We start from the raw sequence: 16138 nt of genomic DNA, 5'->3' as shown, positions 1-16138 counted from the left end.
CGTATCTCTCACGTCGTTCTTCCTTGCGGCTCCGAAATTACTTCTGGATATATTTCATGTAAAGATAAGGTCCTCCACAAACGGCAGCCAAGAAATACTTAGGCTGGTAATAAGCGCTGCTATAGAATCAAATGTTTCTGTATGACGTGTTTGCGCCTTAATTTTTCGCAGTGTTTTAATCCCGACCAGAACTGCAAGTCTGTCATCATGGCCGCTGCATTGGGTTCATATCAACTGCACATATGTAATAAAGGATTTTTCTCAGCATCCGAGAATGGCTAAAACACCTTGAATATAATCGTTGGCTTCGTATAAACACTCCCGTCGCATCCACCGCCATGCGTGAGCGTCAGAAATTGTAACCGTATTATTATATCTCTAAGCCTCTAAATGTCACACGACTGTAAGGATTGCACTCTTTTCTTTTCACCTAGGCAATAACTATTACCTATTACAAATTTACACCCCGTCAAACAGAGGTCTGCCCCCTCCTTCTTTTGCGGCGGCTCTGATTGGTAGAGATAGGATGACGTCATGGAGGTCTCGACCAATCACAGAGCACCACCACAGTATGCGCGAATGCGTGCCTTATATGGCCATATGTCAGATGATAAATTGCTCTATAATCATTAGAATGAATTACTAATAATTGTTCACTAATTAATCACTAATTGCAACTGAATGACTAATCAAGCAATTAATTACTAAGTATAAATGAATGGCTAGTTAAAGTAATTACTAATTAGTGACAGTTGGGCAATTAATTAATTAATTATAATTTATCGCACCATGTGCTGCTTCATGTGAACGGGGTACATTCTCAGTAGTCCGTTCGTGGTGACGCAAGGCGACTGCAGTGAATTAGGAGGTGCAACAGACCAGCATTGAAAAGCCGCCGCTTTATCGCGAAGTTTCATCGCTTAGGGAGAATGTAACTGTGGCGGCGGCAGGCGATGATGGTCGCCATTGTACATCGCTTCTTGCGATTGCCTCTTTATGTGCCAGCAGACAAGCTTACTGCATACCCAGCTCAGCTGCACATTTACTGCCCATAACCTCTATATCCTGCCTGCTGTAGCAAAATCTGCCGTTAAGAGTCTGGTTGTTTCGATGGCTTGTCGATCGTTCTGCAGCTGGAGTTATTTCGTTATTGTTCTTTTTCTTTTTCAGGTGCCTCAGGCCTAGAGCATATCTGCAGACAATATGGACGAGAGGCAGCGCTATTACAGATTTCTGCAGCTTTCGCTTCAAGGAGAACTGCCGCCATCTGACATCAGCGACTCCATCAGCACGCTAGTATCAGTCCAGATGCATCGCCCGTGTTCGTCCGGCAAGCCGCGAGAATGTTGGATGTGTTTCGAATTACCTTCATGGAACAGCGTTCTGAATCCCCTGGGGTTGAACCTCTCTGAAATGGAACCTGGAAAGCTTTCTTTAGATACTTTCAAGCCACAACATCTAACAGAAATACTCGACCCAGAATCACCGTGTGCCGCTTGCTCTGCCTTCTTTTTGATTTGGCTTCCCAGAAAACACCGGTGCATCCAGTTCCTCACCGTGGACCGCGATGTGCCCCGCGTCACCTCTCCTGTGCTTGAGCTGCTGGCGGAGACCAAATTCGGGGCGGGTAGCCGCTGTCATCTGCGGTGCATAAGATGGGCGACACCGACTGAGAACTGGGAAGTACTCGGCTTCTTCCAGGTGGTCGACTGTCTGGAAGAACTTGACGTGTCTTTCGCTGCCGACTCGAGCGCTGTGCCAACCCAAGTCTCCCATCTTCTGCAGCAGTCGGCTGGCCTGAATGCATTGAAGATATGTACTCCGCTGCAGCGTCAAATTACCCGTTTGTATGCTTGCTCGGAACCATTACCTCCCATCTCGGAGTTGGACGTCGCCGCAGGGGCGTGCAAAGAGTGCGTGCCTCAAGTCGTTGCGAAATTTCTTTCGTCGCGTCCGAGCGCCCTACGCACGCTGACTCTCTTCTTCCCGAAGAACCGGTGCGACCATCGCGACTTCATTGAAGCTGTGCGTTCGCACGAACGTTTAAGAGAGGTACACTTGGTCAGCGAGTGGTCCCAGGCATTCGTCGTTGCCTGTGAAGCCCTGCGCGGCCACGTCGGCATCGAGCGTCTTACCCTGGCGGCGCGGTTTCCAGAGCGAAAGGTCCTGCTTCCAGCGGCGAGTGTGGCGTCTCTGCTGGAAGAAAACACCGGGCTGAAAGAGTTAACTCTAACAAACTTCGTAGTAACGAGAAGAGATTCGGAGCTTATCTCTCAGGCTCTCAAAAAGAACCGGACACTCGGCTTTCTCGACTTTCTCGGTATCCCCATGGATTTCGCGGTAGCCGAAGCATTGGTCAAAGGCCTCAAGGAGAATGATTCGCTGAAGCGTTTGCGTGTGGAAAGGATGAAAGGGAGTGACCAAAGAAGGTGAGATTTTCATCGCTGAATTCGCTTGCTTTCGAATTGCGCCTCTAATAGTTTTTCTCCTTTCAAAAGAGATAGGAAGGATTGATCGAACAGATATACAAAAGGGCGTCACTATGATGCCATTGAGATAGCGCGTTGAAACCGAGTTCCGGACAGCGCGCAATTTTCGCTCTCCTGCGTGGTCTTTATTTCAAGCAAATGAATCTCCATGGCGCAATTAACTACACTTTTAATCTTTTCCATTATTTCCCCATCGTCACTTCTGTACCTCCCTTCTATATCTTTGCAATGTGTTGCACGCATGTTTCGATTTACTTAGTACCTGGGACAATGTGCTCTTTACATTACATTATTACGCACGCGAAGATATTGTCAGCCATGGTGTCCAAACATTATGCCGCACAATATTAATGTTGTGAAACTTGCGTTAATCGCGAATCACTCTGGGGGAGTTGTATAAGGCTAAAAAGGTATAAGGAACTCAAAAAGTTTCTTGGGATCACGTGCGCTCATTTCCTGTTTGCGAGTCTTCACCCCCTAACCTCCCATTTCATGCATTTAGTGATGAAAGGAACGCTTGTCCGCGTATGTACATAACTATAGGCATTTTCAGTGAACAGTGACGAAATCAGGCCGAAAATTTGAGTATGCTAAGTTTATATCTTATTTTGTGATTTCGCTTAATCAAGCAATTTCCGCGAAGAGTGGACTTCAGCACAGGCAAAAAAGAATTAAAAGCATTTCATATAAACTTCAAAGACAAGGAGCAGACCTGCATGGTGCGTGGTGCTAATAAGATAAAGAACTCGCGCACTTGAAGACTACCAGACAGCACTCCAAGAAGCACGTTTTTCATCTAAATACTGATAATTAAATCTTCGACCTCAATAATGACTAATAGTTCTGTGCACGAGTGAACAGCGATACGTACAGTCTTTGTTAAAAGTGTAGAGCTCAGGGGGTCTGCTTCTAAGCCATTTCATGGGGCTTGTAATTCATTTCCAGTGTTCCAAATCTCTTGATGGTAAGCAGATTTTTGTCCTACCCTTTCCAATGGGAAGGACCTCTACTAATACTAAATAAGCGCTACTACGCGGCTCAGAAACAGACCCCCTGGGCTGTTAACTAAGGCTGTACGTCTCCTCTCCTTGAGATTTCAGCCCGTCACATGTTCAACTTGCGGTCAACTTTTGGAAGAAAAGGGACTTTTGCAAGCTCTACTTTGGCATGCGTGTATGTAGAACTCTAAAGCAAGCAATAGCCTCATTTGCCATATTGTTGGAGAGGGTAAACCAGATTCACTCTGTCTCGGCAGCTTAAAGTTTCGATTTTTCTTTCATGGTTCGCAGCAAACCTTCGCAATATTTAAGGGGTTTCTCTTTCATTACAGTTGTACTGTACGTCTGTATTTGCAAGCGGGACGACACCATATTTCTTTAGTTATATTTTTCCTATCCCTACACCTAAAGTATACGTTTGTACTGCGCGGTGGGCTATTTGTTTAAAAAGGCACAATAGTAATACCAAGCTCGTGTTCCTAATGAAACTTGTACTAGACTTTTTGTTTGATATCGTTCACAGTGTAGCCTAGCAGTCCACGTACTTACGAACAGCACGGATGACTCAGAAAGGTAAACACTGAGGGATCGATGAGATGAAAGAAGCATCCCTTCCCATAGGGACACGCAGAAATGAAGGGAGGTGCCTTGAGCCATGTTTGGATGCCGGCGTACTAGCATGTACATTCCGAACGACAATCGTTATTGCGCAGAGCAGCATTTGGCAGCAAATGAGAACTGTTGAGGCATTATCGGCGTTCGACGTCCAAGAAGGCTATAGCTAGTGACAACTGCAGTGCAGAATGGCTTACCGACGTGTGTGGGTGTGCGCAAACAATTTCGTGCATGCTGACCTTTCTGATAAGAGCACTGCTCTCGTCTCGACTCTTGCAAACACCTCTAGCAGACGTTTATGATCATCTAGTGCGAAATTATCAAACATTTGAAGCATAAAAATTTATCGGCGTGTGGTAATAACCAGTGACCGAAATTTGTTGCACAAACGTTTTTAATTCGAGTTCTACTCTTTCCCTTTCCTGGGCTGCCAGCGATTTGTTCTTTGTCGACTTCTTTTGAATCGTTTCTCTACATAATAGGATTGCCTTCGCATCACTGCTGGGAACCATCGGCAGCTGTCGTCTGGAGATGCTCGACTGGCATCCCGACGATCTGGAGCCCCTGTCATCGCTGCTTGCAGCCCCATCGACGGTGCCCAAGAATGTCCTGCTAGCAATCCAGTATACCCCTTCAGAAGGGATATCAGCGCTAAGTGAAGCACTTGGAGGCCCCAGCGGTGTGCCGGTGAGGAAGCTTGGGTTGCAGTTTACCCGCCAATGGATGGATGGTTTGCGAGACGCAGTCTGCTGCATCCTGGACACCAACCCTTTCATTCAGGCTCTGGAGGTCATCGAAGACACTTGCGACGAGGAATTTCCCGGTGTCTACCATGCTCTTCTAGACATGTCTGACGTTTTGTCTCGAAGTTCTCGGCTAGCTCAGTTAAGCGTTCTCAACGCCGAACAACTGGACGATGCTTACTCGATGTGGCTTGGGCCTATCCTGGATAAGAACGAGAGCGTTGTAGAAGTCGAGCTCTGTCAAACGAAGGTCGAATACTTCCCCGAAGACACGTTCGAGATGCTTGCAGAAATTTTTCTCCGAAACAAGTTTGTCGTGGACATCAGGGTTGAATGTTTGTACCAAGACTCCAAGGATTACGGCCTCTCCAGGGCAGTTACTCGCAACAGGACGCTGTTGAACGACGCGATGCGCTTCGTGATTGGCACGGACGTGTCGCTGAGGTGTGCCCGGGCGTGCGAGATGCTCGCTACGAAGTATTCGCTCCTCAAACTTTTCCAGAGGATGACCGGGGCGAGAGAGGACGAAGCGCGGGGCGCCATTCAGGCAGCTCTCGGCCGCATCAGTGAGCAGTTTCTGGTTTTCGCCGGCGTGGTCAAGAACGTCATTTTGTGCTGGCCAGCGCAGGGCACACAAATCGACGCCCTCAACGCAGATTGCTGGAGGGTCCTTGGACGCTACCTGAAGCTCTCCGACGTGGCGGTAGAATCTCGGCACCAAGACTAATTCATCTAAGTAGGGTGCGGGTTCAAACTTGCCTCCAATTCACGATAGAAATATACAAGGTGCTGTGTAGGAGGCGAGCGAAAAACGTCTCATCTATAGATATTCAGGGTTCTATCATTACACAGTTTTGCGATAAATGTTAAAAATAAAATGTTGCTCCTCACGTCTTACCTCTTCCATACATGCTTTTCACATAGGCTAATATTTTTACATAGAAAGAAACCAACTCGCTATCTGTGTGCTTTTTTGATATTCCACTGGAATAGCTCTCGCGTCATATCCTCAAAGGCGGAACTTAAGTGTTCCCTCAATGTTAATGAGTGCTGTAGTCATTATATGTAGGCTCACAAGTGAAGCTCTTGGTGCAGAATATCGTAGCGATTGCAGTGAAGCGAAAAGGCGATGCTATTTTCTTTCTGCAACAATGGCGACCGAGATGCATCACATATCTTCGCGTGCCTCATGAGACTCGGAGCTCGCTTTTAACTTTTGTACGTAAACGTTCTTCCCCACCTTATCTGGTGACTGTCGATACATGTCAGTCTTCTCTTCTACGCTCGTTCCTTTCTCTGCGCTCGATCCTATTGTGCCAACAACTTTTGTGTATAATATACCTTCCTTGGAAGGGCTCGACATTTTCGAATGTGGGAAGGCTAGAGAAAAGAACGAAAATAGACGTTATGTTCAGGGTTCGAATGCGGGACTGATTTAATCGATTATAGAGCGGAAAAACTGCAACTGTCACCATGGCGTGCACTTTAACGGATAGCGCAATATTCTTCGGCGCGTGACATCGCGTCGTCATGACGTGACCTCGCGGCGTCACTGATGCAATCGGACCCGTTGTGATCAGTCTTACGACCCATTAGCCAAATCACGTGGCTTCAGTTGTCATGTCGCATTTCAAGGATGACTATGCATAAAGGGCTGGCGCATGACGAGTTAAACAGCTTTATGCATGACCTTGGACGCTTTAGCCTACACTTCAGGGTACTTTGAAGCAAGCGGCGTATGAAACTAAGGAGCATTAGTTGGTTTACCTGTTCACATTAATATCACGCTGGCCTGTGCAATGTGGTCACCTGATTATTGTCATTCGTAATGTAATAAGAACCACGTGTATCGCTGGAGAGGGCGCATGTCAAGAGTAAACCATATGCCGTCTCATAGTGAGTGGATGCTTTATTAGGTGCCTGCAAATTTTCGCTCACGCGCTCTCCCTTAACTGGTGGCGAAACTGCTTAGAATATCTTTCTTTAATTCTGCAGATATGCGTTTTTCGTCCACGGGAAGAAAAAGACGTGCGGTCTCGCGAGAGGTATGATATAGAAGCCCTGTTTCATAGTGTCGATCGTAAGCCAACTTGTTCACTTCGCGCACCTTCGCACATGATGAAAGACCACTGAACAAAGGTAAAGTGGGGAAGCCTCAGTTCGCAGGTCGAGCCAACCTTTCGACATGTGGACTTGTCTTTTCGTATGGACCCGTGATAGGCATACAGTGCCAAAAATATCCGCTCTTCTCATTAACTAGCTAGCTGTAGATATTAACTAAACTGTAAGACAAGTATAGCGCGCTGACGCCCCCTCTCAAGCTCCGACATATAGGGACGACTTTTGACACGTGTCTTTTGCACGGGGGTATGGATACGCTTGACGTATACTCCGTTTTATACTGTCACGTACACGGTGACTAAGGATACCAATGATAGCAGGGGGTAGCCCAGACACAAGAACACAGCAGCACAGACGCAAACGTGTAAGCGACACTTTGTCGTCCTCCTCAACTTCGTCCTCCTTTTCCACCTCAGTCATGCGCCACCTGGCAACGCTAGGTGGCATTACCCCCTCCCTCCAGAAAAAAATGAGAAGGGCCGGTAAAAATGGTGTGAAAGGCAAGAGAGTGGTCACAGCGGGTGGCCATACGCTATCGGTGGTAGTACGGCTTCAGCCGCACAATGTGCACAATGTCCGAGCTGTGCTTTCGACGTTTTGGTTGTGTGGCACCGTCTGGGATAACTTCATAACTAAGGTCACTCACACGGCGCAACACTTTGTACGGCCCGAAGTAGCGGGAAAGGAGTTTCTCTGACAAGCCTGGACGGCGAACTGGTGTCCATACCCAGACTTGATCTCCAGGCTTGTAGTCAACCTGGCGGTGCCGGAGGTTGTAACGGTGCGCGTCAGTGGTCTGCTGCTGCCCAATGTGCACACGGGTGAGCTGGCGGGCTTCCTCAGCGCGGATGGCATATTGCTGGGCATCTGAGGATAGCTGGTCATCATCTGGGCACGGGAGCATGGAATCGAGCATGCTCTGAACTTCGTGTCCGTAAACAAGTCGAAATGGTGTGAAGCGCGTCTCTTGTAAGGCTGTATTATACGCAAATGTAACGTACGGCAGCACCTCGTCCCAGGTCTTGTGCTGCACATCGACGTACATTGCCAACATGTCCGCAATCGTCTTATTCAATCTTTCTGTAAGGCCATTGCTTTGTGGATGGTACGCTGTGGTTTTGCGATGGGTCGTGCAACTCAGCTCAAATATGCGGTCGATCAGCTGTGATGTGAAAGCTGTCCCTCTGTCGGTAATGACGTAGGAAGGGGCGCCATGCCGCAAGACTATGTTGTGCATGAAAAACTCTGCTACTTCGGAAGCTGTGGCATGAGGGATTGCCTTTGTCTCAGCGTATCGAGTCAGGTAGTCAGTAGCGACTACTATCCATTTGTTTCCGGCCTGCGACAAAGGGAAAGGGCCAAGGAGATCCATTCCAATTTGGTCGAACGGAATGCGGGGTACTTTAACGGGCTTGAGAAATCCGGCAGGCTTCTGGGGCGGTGTTTTACGGCGCTGGCATTCGCGACAGCTTCGTACATAGCGTTTCACTGCTGCGGAAAGTCCTGGCCAGTAATACATGTTGCGGACGCGAGCAAGCGTCCGTGAGTAACCCAAATGACCAGACGTTGGTTCATCATGGCAAGCAAGGAGAATATCCTCACGGAGCTCGCATGGCACTACCAGAAGGTAAGTTCTGTCTTGGCTCTGGGAGTTTCTTTTATACAATACGCCTTGCCGTATGCAGAAGGAACCAAGGTGCCGAGATAGGTGTCGAGGCAGAATCGTATCACGCCCTTCCAGATAATCGATGAGTGGAAGGATGTCTGGATCAGCTCTTTGTCGATCCCTGAGCTCAGATGCGCTGAGGGCTCCTAGAAAACCGCTATCGTCATCGGCTGTAGTATCGCCAGTGTCAACGGGTGCTCGTGACAGCGTGTCGGCGTCTTCGTGTTTGCGGCCGGACTTGTAAACAATGGTTATGTCAAACTCCTGAAGACGTAAACTCCAGCGTGCAAGTCGTCCAGATGGGTCTCGCAGATTTGCCAGCCAGCACAAACAATGATGGTCGGTGACGACTTTAAATGGCCGGCCGTAAAGGTAGGGACGAAACTTCATAGTAGCCCATACGACCGCCAGGCATTCCTTTTCTGAGGTGGAATAGTTCATTTCGGCACGAGAGAGAGTGCGGCTGGCATAGGCTATTACTCGCTCAAACCCGTCTTGATGCTGAACAAGGACCGCGCCAAGACCGATACTACTGGCGTCAGTGTGTACCTCAGTGTCAGCCGCTTCATCGAAGTGCGCCAGAACAGGGGATGTTTGAAGGCGCTCACGAAGCAAAGAGAAGGCCATCTGCTGCTCAGAGTTCCACACAAAGGAGGTGTCCTTCCTTGTAAGGCGCGTCAGAGGTTCTGCGATCTGAGAAAAGTCCGCAATGAAACGCCGATAATATGCGCACAGGCCGAGGAAGCGCTGAACAGCCTTCTTATTAGCTGGAACGGGAAATCGTGCGACGGCAGCAGTCTTATCGGGATCCGGGCGCACCCCATCAGCGCTTACAACATGGCCGAGGAACTTGAGTTCTGTATACCCGAAGTGGCATTTCTGGGGCTTCAGCGTGAGATCAGCAGAACGGAGGGCGTCCAGGACAGCTCGAAGGCGTTCGAGGTGTTGATCAAATGTTTCGGAAAAAACAACTACATCGTCCAAGTACACAAGACAGATCTGCCACTTGAGGCCAGTGAGGACGGTGTCCATCATCCTTTGGAATGTAGCTGGGGCAGAGCACAATCCAAATGGAAGTACTTTGAATTCATATAGGCCATCTGGAGTGACAAATGCGGTTTTTTCTCGGTCTCTTTCGTCTACTTCGATTTGCCAATAGCCGCTTTTTAAATCAATAGATGAAAAATACTTCGCACGTCGCAATCTGTCCAGTGAGTCATCGATGCGCGGCAACGGGTATACATCTTTCTTTGTCACATTATTCAATTTTCGATAGTCGACGCAAAATCGAAGAGTGCCGTCTTTCTTTTTGACAAGGACAACTGGTGAAGACCACGGACTTTGTGAAGGCTGCACAACACCATCATCCAGCATCTCCTGAACTTGCGTCTGGATCACTTCTCGTTCTTTGGCAGACACACGATAAGGCTGCTGTCGTATTGGGCGAGCGTCGTCATAAGTGATGATGCGATGCTGTGTAATGGGCGTTTGACGAACCTTCGAGGAAGAAGCAAAGCAGTGCTTGAAGTCTAGCAGCAGTTGCTCTAAAGCCCGCCGTTTCTCCTTTGACAAGTGACAGTTAATGTCGATGTTGTCAAGAGATGGCTCGTTAGTTTCTACTGCCGTGGATGCAAAACAGACCGGATCGTGCGCAACATGGTCAGCAAAAGCGATAGCAGTCCCCGGGAACAAGTGTCGGTACTCATTAGAAAAATTTGTGACAAGGAGTGCAGCCCGGCCATTGTGAAACGGCAATAAACTTCGGGGAGCGCAAATGCCATGAGCAAGCAGGAGTGTATGGTTCGCCTCCGCTAAAGCATCACCGGTACGGAAATCGTCACAGGTAACTTCCACAAGAGCACTGCTTCGCGGCGGCAGCGAGACGCTCTCAGCGGAAACACGAAGTGCGTTATTGCAAGGACTGCTACTATCTTGTTCGGTAGACTGTCCCATCGAAAACGTGACGAGTCTATTTCGCAGGTCGATAACTGCTCCGTACTCCCGCAGAAAGTCAATGCCGAGGATAAGGTCACGGGAGCAGTCACTTAAAACAACGCAACTAACGACGAACGTACGTCCGTTAATCTGAATGCGAGCCGTGCACATCCCCTTTGGAGTAACTATATGACCGCCGGCGGTTCGAAGGCACACACCTGGCCAAGCAGTGAGCACCTTCTTCAAAACAGTCGCCATGCGACCACTCAAAATTGAATAATCGGCACCGGTGTCCACTAAAGCATTGACCGTAGTGCGACCGTCTAAAATAACCGGAAGGTCCAGAGAAACGCTTTTTGCTTCCCTAGGTGACGGTACCAGCAGCTCGCGGTCGGATCGAAGCGGCGACGACGGGAGGTCTTCAACGCAGCGACTACCAGCGGCCTCGCCCCCGAAGGTCGCTGTTTTCAGTTTTCCCGACCAGGGCTAGACGAGCGGCCTTGGTCCTCTCGCGAGGAACCGTGAGTGAACGAGGAGGAGCGCCTTGGCGAAGGGGAGCGGGGCTGACGCTGCGAACGAGATGAACGCTGCTCCGCCAGGTACTCCTCAATAACTCAGGGCCGTTGACCAAACCGGGGAGGAGGCGAGTCGATGCGGAAGCCGTGGAGACCGAGGCGTCGATACGGACAATCCCGGTAGAGATGTCCTGGTTCACCGCAGTGGAAGCAAAGCGGACGGCGGTCAGGCGTGCGCCTAATGTCGGCTTTGCGTCGGGGCAGCGGGCGATTGTCGAAGTTCTGCACTGGCTGCACCGAGGGCAGCGGAACTGTAGGTGACGCGAGAATGGGCGGTGGTGAAGGGGGAGCCTGACTCTGCAGAACTTCCGCATATGTGGGACGATTGTCGGTCCCCGACAGCAATTGCGGGCTCGGAACTACAGGCGAAAGAGGGCTCTTGAGTGCCTGCCGCACCTCCTCCCGCACTATAGCAGAAACGGAAGATGGCGATTGCTGCAGAGGGCTCCAGAACTTGCTTAGTTCTTCGCGCACGACGCTGCGAATCAGTTCGCGCAATGCATCGGGATGCCGCTCTGAAGATGCAAATGATTCCGCGGTTGTGCGTGTATGAAAAGGTCGGTCATAAGCCACGGCACGTTGGTGTAGCACCTTTTCCATTGTGGTGGCCTCCGCAAGGAATCCGTTTACAGTCGAGGGTGGGTTTCGCACAAGGCCTGCGAACAACTGCTCTTTCAAACCCTGCATCAAGTGCCTGACCTTTTTGTCCTCGGACATGGCGGGATCGGCTCGCCTGAAGAGGCGCGTCATGTCCTCGACGTATGCTTGGACACTCTCATTCGGCCTTTGGATGCGAGAGTGAATGGCACGTTCTGCATGCTCGCGACGATCTGCGCTAGTGTAAGCCTCGAGCAGTTGACGACGGAATTCCCGCCACGAAGTTAAAGCTTGCTCTCGGTTCTCGTACCAGATACGGGCGCCGTCCTCAAGGCTGAAGTAGACGTTCCTTAGTTTGGCAGCATCGTCCCACTGGTTGAATGCAGCGACACGTTCAAACTGAAGGAACCAATCCTCCACATCCTCAAAGAGGTCCCCATGGAAAGTCTTCGGTACCCGAGGGGCCTGCAAGGTGTAGTTACAGGCCGGTGCGAGGCCCGTCACCTGCTGCGCAGGAGCACTAGATGTCATGGCGGCGGGTGCTGGCTGAAACTCCGGAGACAGTCCCTGGAGACGTCGACTGGAGCGATGCACGGGGGTGTCCAATGGTACAGGGCTGGCGCGACGTCTTGTAGATGGAGATTCTTGCATAGGCGATCGTTTTACCCAGCACCTCCACCAGAATGTCACGTACACGGTGACTAAGGATACCAATGATAGCAGGGGGTAGCCCAGACACAAGAACACAGCAGCACAGACGCAAACGTGTAAGCGACACTTTGTCGTCCTCCTCAACTTCGTCCTCCTTTTCCACCTCAGTCATGCGCCACCTGGCAACGCTAGGTGGCAATACATCAAGTGCAACACTGCCAAAGATAGAGCTCTTGTTTGCGCTCCCCGCATCAGCGATGAAAAATAGTCATTGCTCTTGACGAGAGGAAATAATAGTTGCTTTGTCTGCAAGCTTAATGCATCTTACATTGGCCATCAACTCCATAAAAAGCGCCTTTTTTAAGAAGAAAAGATAGGATTCGGTGAATTTGTATGTTTTGTTTGTCGTTTTCGTTCGTGTCACGTTTTCGCTGCCCCGAAACCCTGCCAGCGGTGCTCTACGTGCTGCTCAACGCAGCGGCATCGACTGCCTCTTCGGAGAGGTTTTTCTTTTTTTTTTTTTTTTTCTATAAGATCCGCACTGCGGAAATGTCCAGGCACGCGAAGCATGTTATTGCAAACGTGTATGATCGGATTAGAGCTTGTTTCCGCAGAAACCACTCGGCTACAGAACGAGCGCGTAGTGATACGCCTCCTTTTTTTTTTTTTCTTGCGGACTACTTGCGTAGCTTTCGCTGCGTTGCACCTGATGTATGAAACAGAGTATAGACCAAAGTCAAGAACGTCGCGAGGTAGGGGAATTGTGCGCAGCAGTGGCAGTCAACCGCGCTTCCTCTGCTTATTGTACTCGCACGTACAGCGGCTGGAGAGGGCTATACGGGAACTGAATATTGCAGTCGTTCCTCGCTGTAGCTTAGGGGTAAATAAGCTCAGTAGCAATTCTCCCGTAACAAAAGCGCATGCAGTCCAAACGACACGCATCACTGCGATGGCGAAGCAGTGTCGGCAGTTCGTTAAAGCCGCGATGCTTTGCCGAAGTAGCTCAGCTCTTCGTCAGTGTGACTTTGGAGGGTACTAAAACACACACACACACACACACACACACACACACACACACACACACACACACACACACACACACACACACACACACACACACACACACACACACACACACACACACACACACACACACACACACACACACACACACACACACACACACACACACACACACACACACACACACACACACACACACACACACACACACACACACACACACACACACACACACACACACACACACACACACACACACACACACACACACACACACACACACACACACACACACACACACACACACACACACACACACACACACACACACACACACACACACACACACACACACACACACACACACACACACACACACACACACAAACACACACACACACAAACAAACACACACACACACACACACACACACACACACACACACACACACACACACACACACACACACACGCGCGCACGCGCGCGCAGATAGCACACACTCACAGGCACGCACACACAACACTTTAAAGCATATTATGCGATCAGCGCCAGATTCCATCGTCGGTTCGCTCACTTCCTCATTGTGTTTCGATACTCAGATACGAAGGAGCTGGTGCTTGCATTACTTGTTTCTGCCCCTACCCATTTGGACAGCATTTACACCAGTCTCACGACCCAGCGCCTCAGACGTGCGAGTAGGCGCTGTGCGGACACAGAACGACATGCAGGCAGACCCACTGAAATGCTCCTAGATGGAACTGGGACAGGTGAGTCACCGGCGCTTGCGGCTGGGGCTAGCCTGTCACTGATATTTATCTGTTGTAGGCCGTCAGTGCATCCGCCACCGCTTCGGTGGTGGTGGACGACGGCTGTGGTTGCGGCGCGCGTCTTTCTCTCCCTCTTCCTCTTTTTTTTTTTCTTTCTTGTCTATTTTCTTTTCTGTCCGCACGAGGCAGCGAAGGTGGCTCAGCTACAGAGCTAGTAGCACGCCCGTGCATTTTCTTTTCTTTCTTCCTACAGCCACAACAACAACGAAACATTCTCCAAGTGTTCACGAAGCGTTCTTCGAACAAGGTACGACCCGAGCGCTCTCCATTTAGACAACATCTTCGTCGTCGTTGCGGCCCAGCGCCGAAGTCGCGCGGTGCTAGGCAGTTGACAATATACAAGGTGCCCCAGCTAGCATGAACCAAGATTCAAAAATAATCTAAGCGTTTCTGCCATCTGAAACCAAGCGTCTACATGATTTGTGAAAAGTACGCGCTGGTCTTTCGTTTGTTCCGACTACTTGAATAGTTAATCTATATTGGTTAATTAACTTTTTATATGTAGATCTAAACACTCAGGTGTGAAAGTTATCAAGCGCCACAAAAAATCCGGACCCAATTTTTTTCGACGAGGTATACCTTTAGCGTAGCCCTTTTTAATCTGCAAAAAAAAAAAAAAAAAAAAAAAAAAAAAAATGAAAGCAAATGAAGTTCGCAAATTACAGCGCGAAAACAGGCTCCGTTATCCTGTATATGCGCCGCGATTATAGTGCTCTCATCTGCTACTTGCTAAAAGGCCGCGGAATGCGCTCCTTATGCGCTCTTTACGGAAAGCTTCGCCTTGCTGCTGGTCCCGAGGTGATCGTTAAGGGATGCTGACATGACGCTTTTCCGGCATGTTGGCTAACTCCCCTGGCTGTTATCTCCGAGCAAGTAAGAACGCAAAACTCTGCTGTTGTGGGCATGGCAGAAGGCGCAAATCAAGGATTTACTCAGTCGCAATCGCAATCAGTGTAATCGCGTCGCATATGGGCGAGCGAAGCGCGCTGCTATGTGGTATTTTTTAAACTTCGCGCGCTTTCATTTCTGACGAATAAAAAGGGCTGCTCTAAGGCTAGCTCGTCGAAAACATCTGGGTTGGACTATTTTCGTGGCTCTTGACAAATTTCTTGTTCCCTCTTGAACGTGTACAGCTATATTCGAAAACTTAGTTGTTTAATGAATATCAGCATTCAAGCAGGCGAACGGAAAAAAATACCACTGTGTACTTTAAATTGTTCTTGAGAACACTACATTTCAGTTAGGAAGAGCGCTCCGCTTGTTGTTTTCTTAGTAATGGTCCATCTTAGTTTACGCACCCTTTGTATTAGACTGGGCTTCCAAATGGGAAATACTAGTACACTACACGCACCGCTATTGACTATTAAAGAAAACACATTCGAATTGTAATCGCTAATCAGATGGGTCGAGTTTTTAATGTTCCATCACAGCTATTTTAATAAAAGGCACACTGCACGGGCTCAACCTAGACACGTGCGTTTGTTGCTGCTGCATGCGCTGTTCGGCCGTTTGGGGAGGATGTCGATTTCAATGACACGCAGCGTCAAAGTGAATAGCCTTTTCGGATATCTGTCTCGCGGCCAGCTCCGGATTTTTAGTTGTAATGAGATATTTAAATACAGTAGTTATTGAACTTATTTTGTTATATTTATTAGTAAGAGGTGATAATTACTTCAACTGTTTCTTTTTAATTCTCCTCGTTTGCAGCCACTGCTGACGGTACTTAAGAGCGGAAAACATTTTTGGCTGCAACACTCCATTGGTAAACACTGCTAAAGGTTTGCGTCAGACATCAGGGGGTAAATATTGAAACGCTTTCGCTTACTTTGTAGCCTCTCGTCTCGTAATTAAAAACTTAGGAGGAACTTGAACTTTGCCGTGAAGGATATTATGACGAG

At 49.1% G+C, this 16138-nt stretch overlaps 1 protein-coding gene across 1 annotated transcript; it reads left to right on the top strand.

The window, feature by feature from the left end:
• The first annotated feature begins 1173 nt into the window (after positions 1-1173).
• Positions 1174-5728, top strand: LOC146175584 (uncharacterized). The gene is made up of 2 exons (XM_084581986.1): positions 1174-2429; positions 4585-5728. Exons 1-2 carry the CDS (start codon positions 1204-1206, stop codon positions 5570-5572), a joined length of 2214 nt encoding a protein of 737 aa, XP_084438112.1. The 5' UTR covers positions 1174-1203; the 3' UTR covers positions 5573-5728.
• The last annotated feature ends 10410 nt before the right edge of the window (positions 5729-16138 follow it).

The sequence above is a fragment of the Amblyomma maculatum genome, chromosome 10, assembly GCF_055883805.1.
Source record: "Amblyomma maculatum isolate TAMU_Amacu chromosome 10, ASM5588380v1, whole genome shotgun sequence".
NCBI classification, from domain to species: Eukaryota; Metazoa; Arthropoda; class Arachnida; order Ixodida; family Ixodidae; genus Amblyomma; species Amblyomma maculatum.
This window is presented reverse-complemented; position numbering and strand designations above follow the sequence as displayed.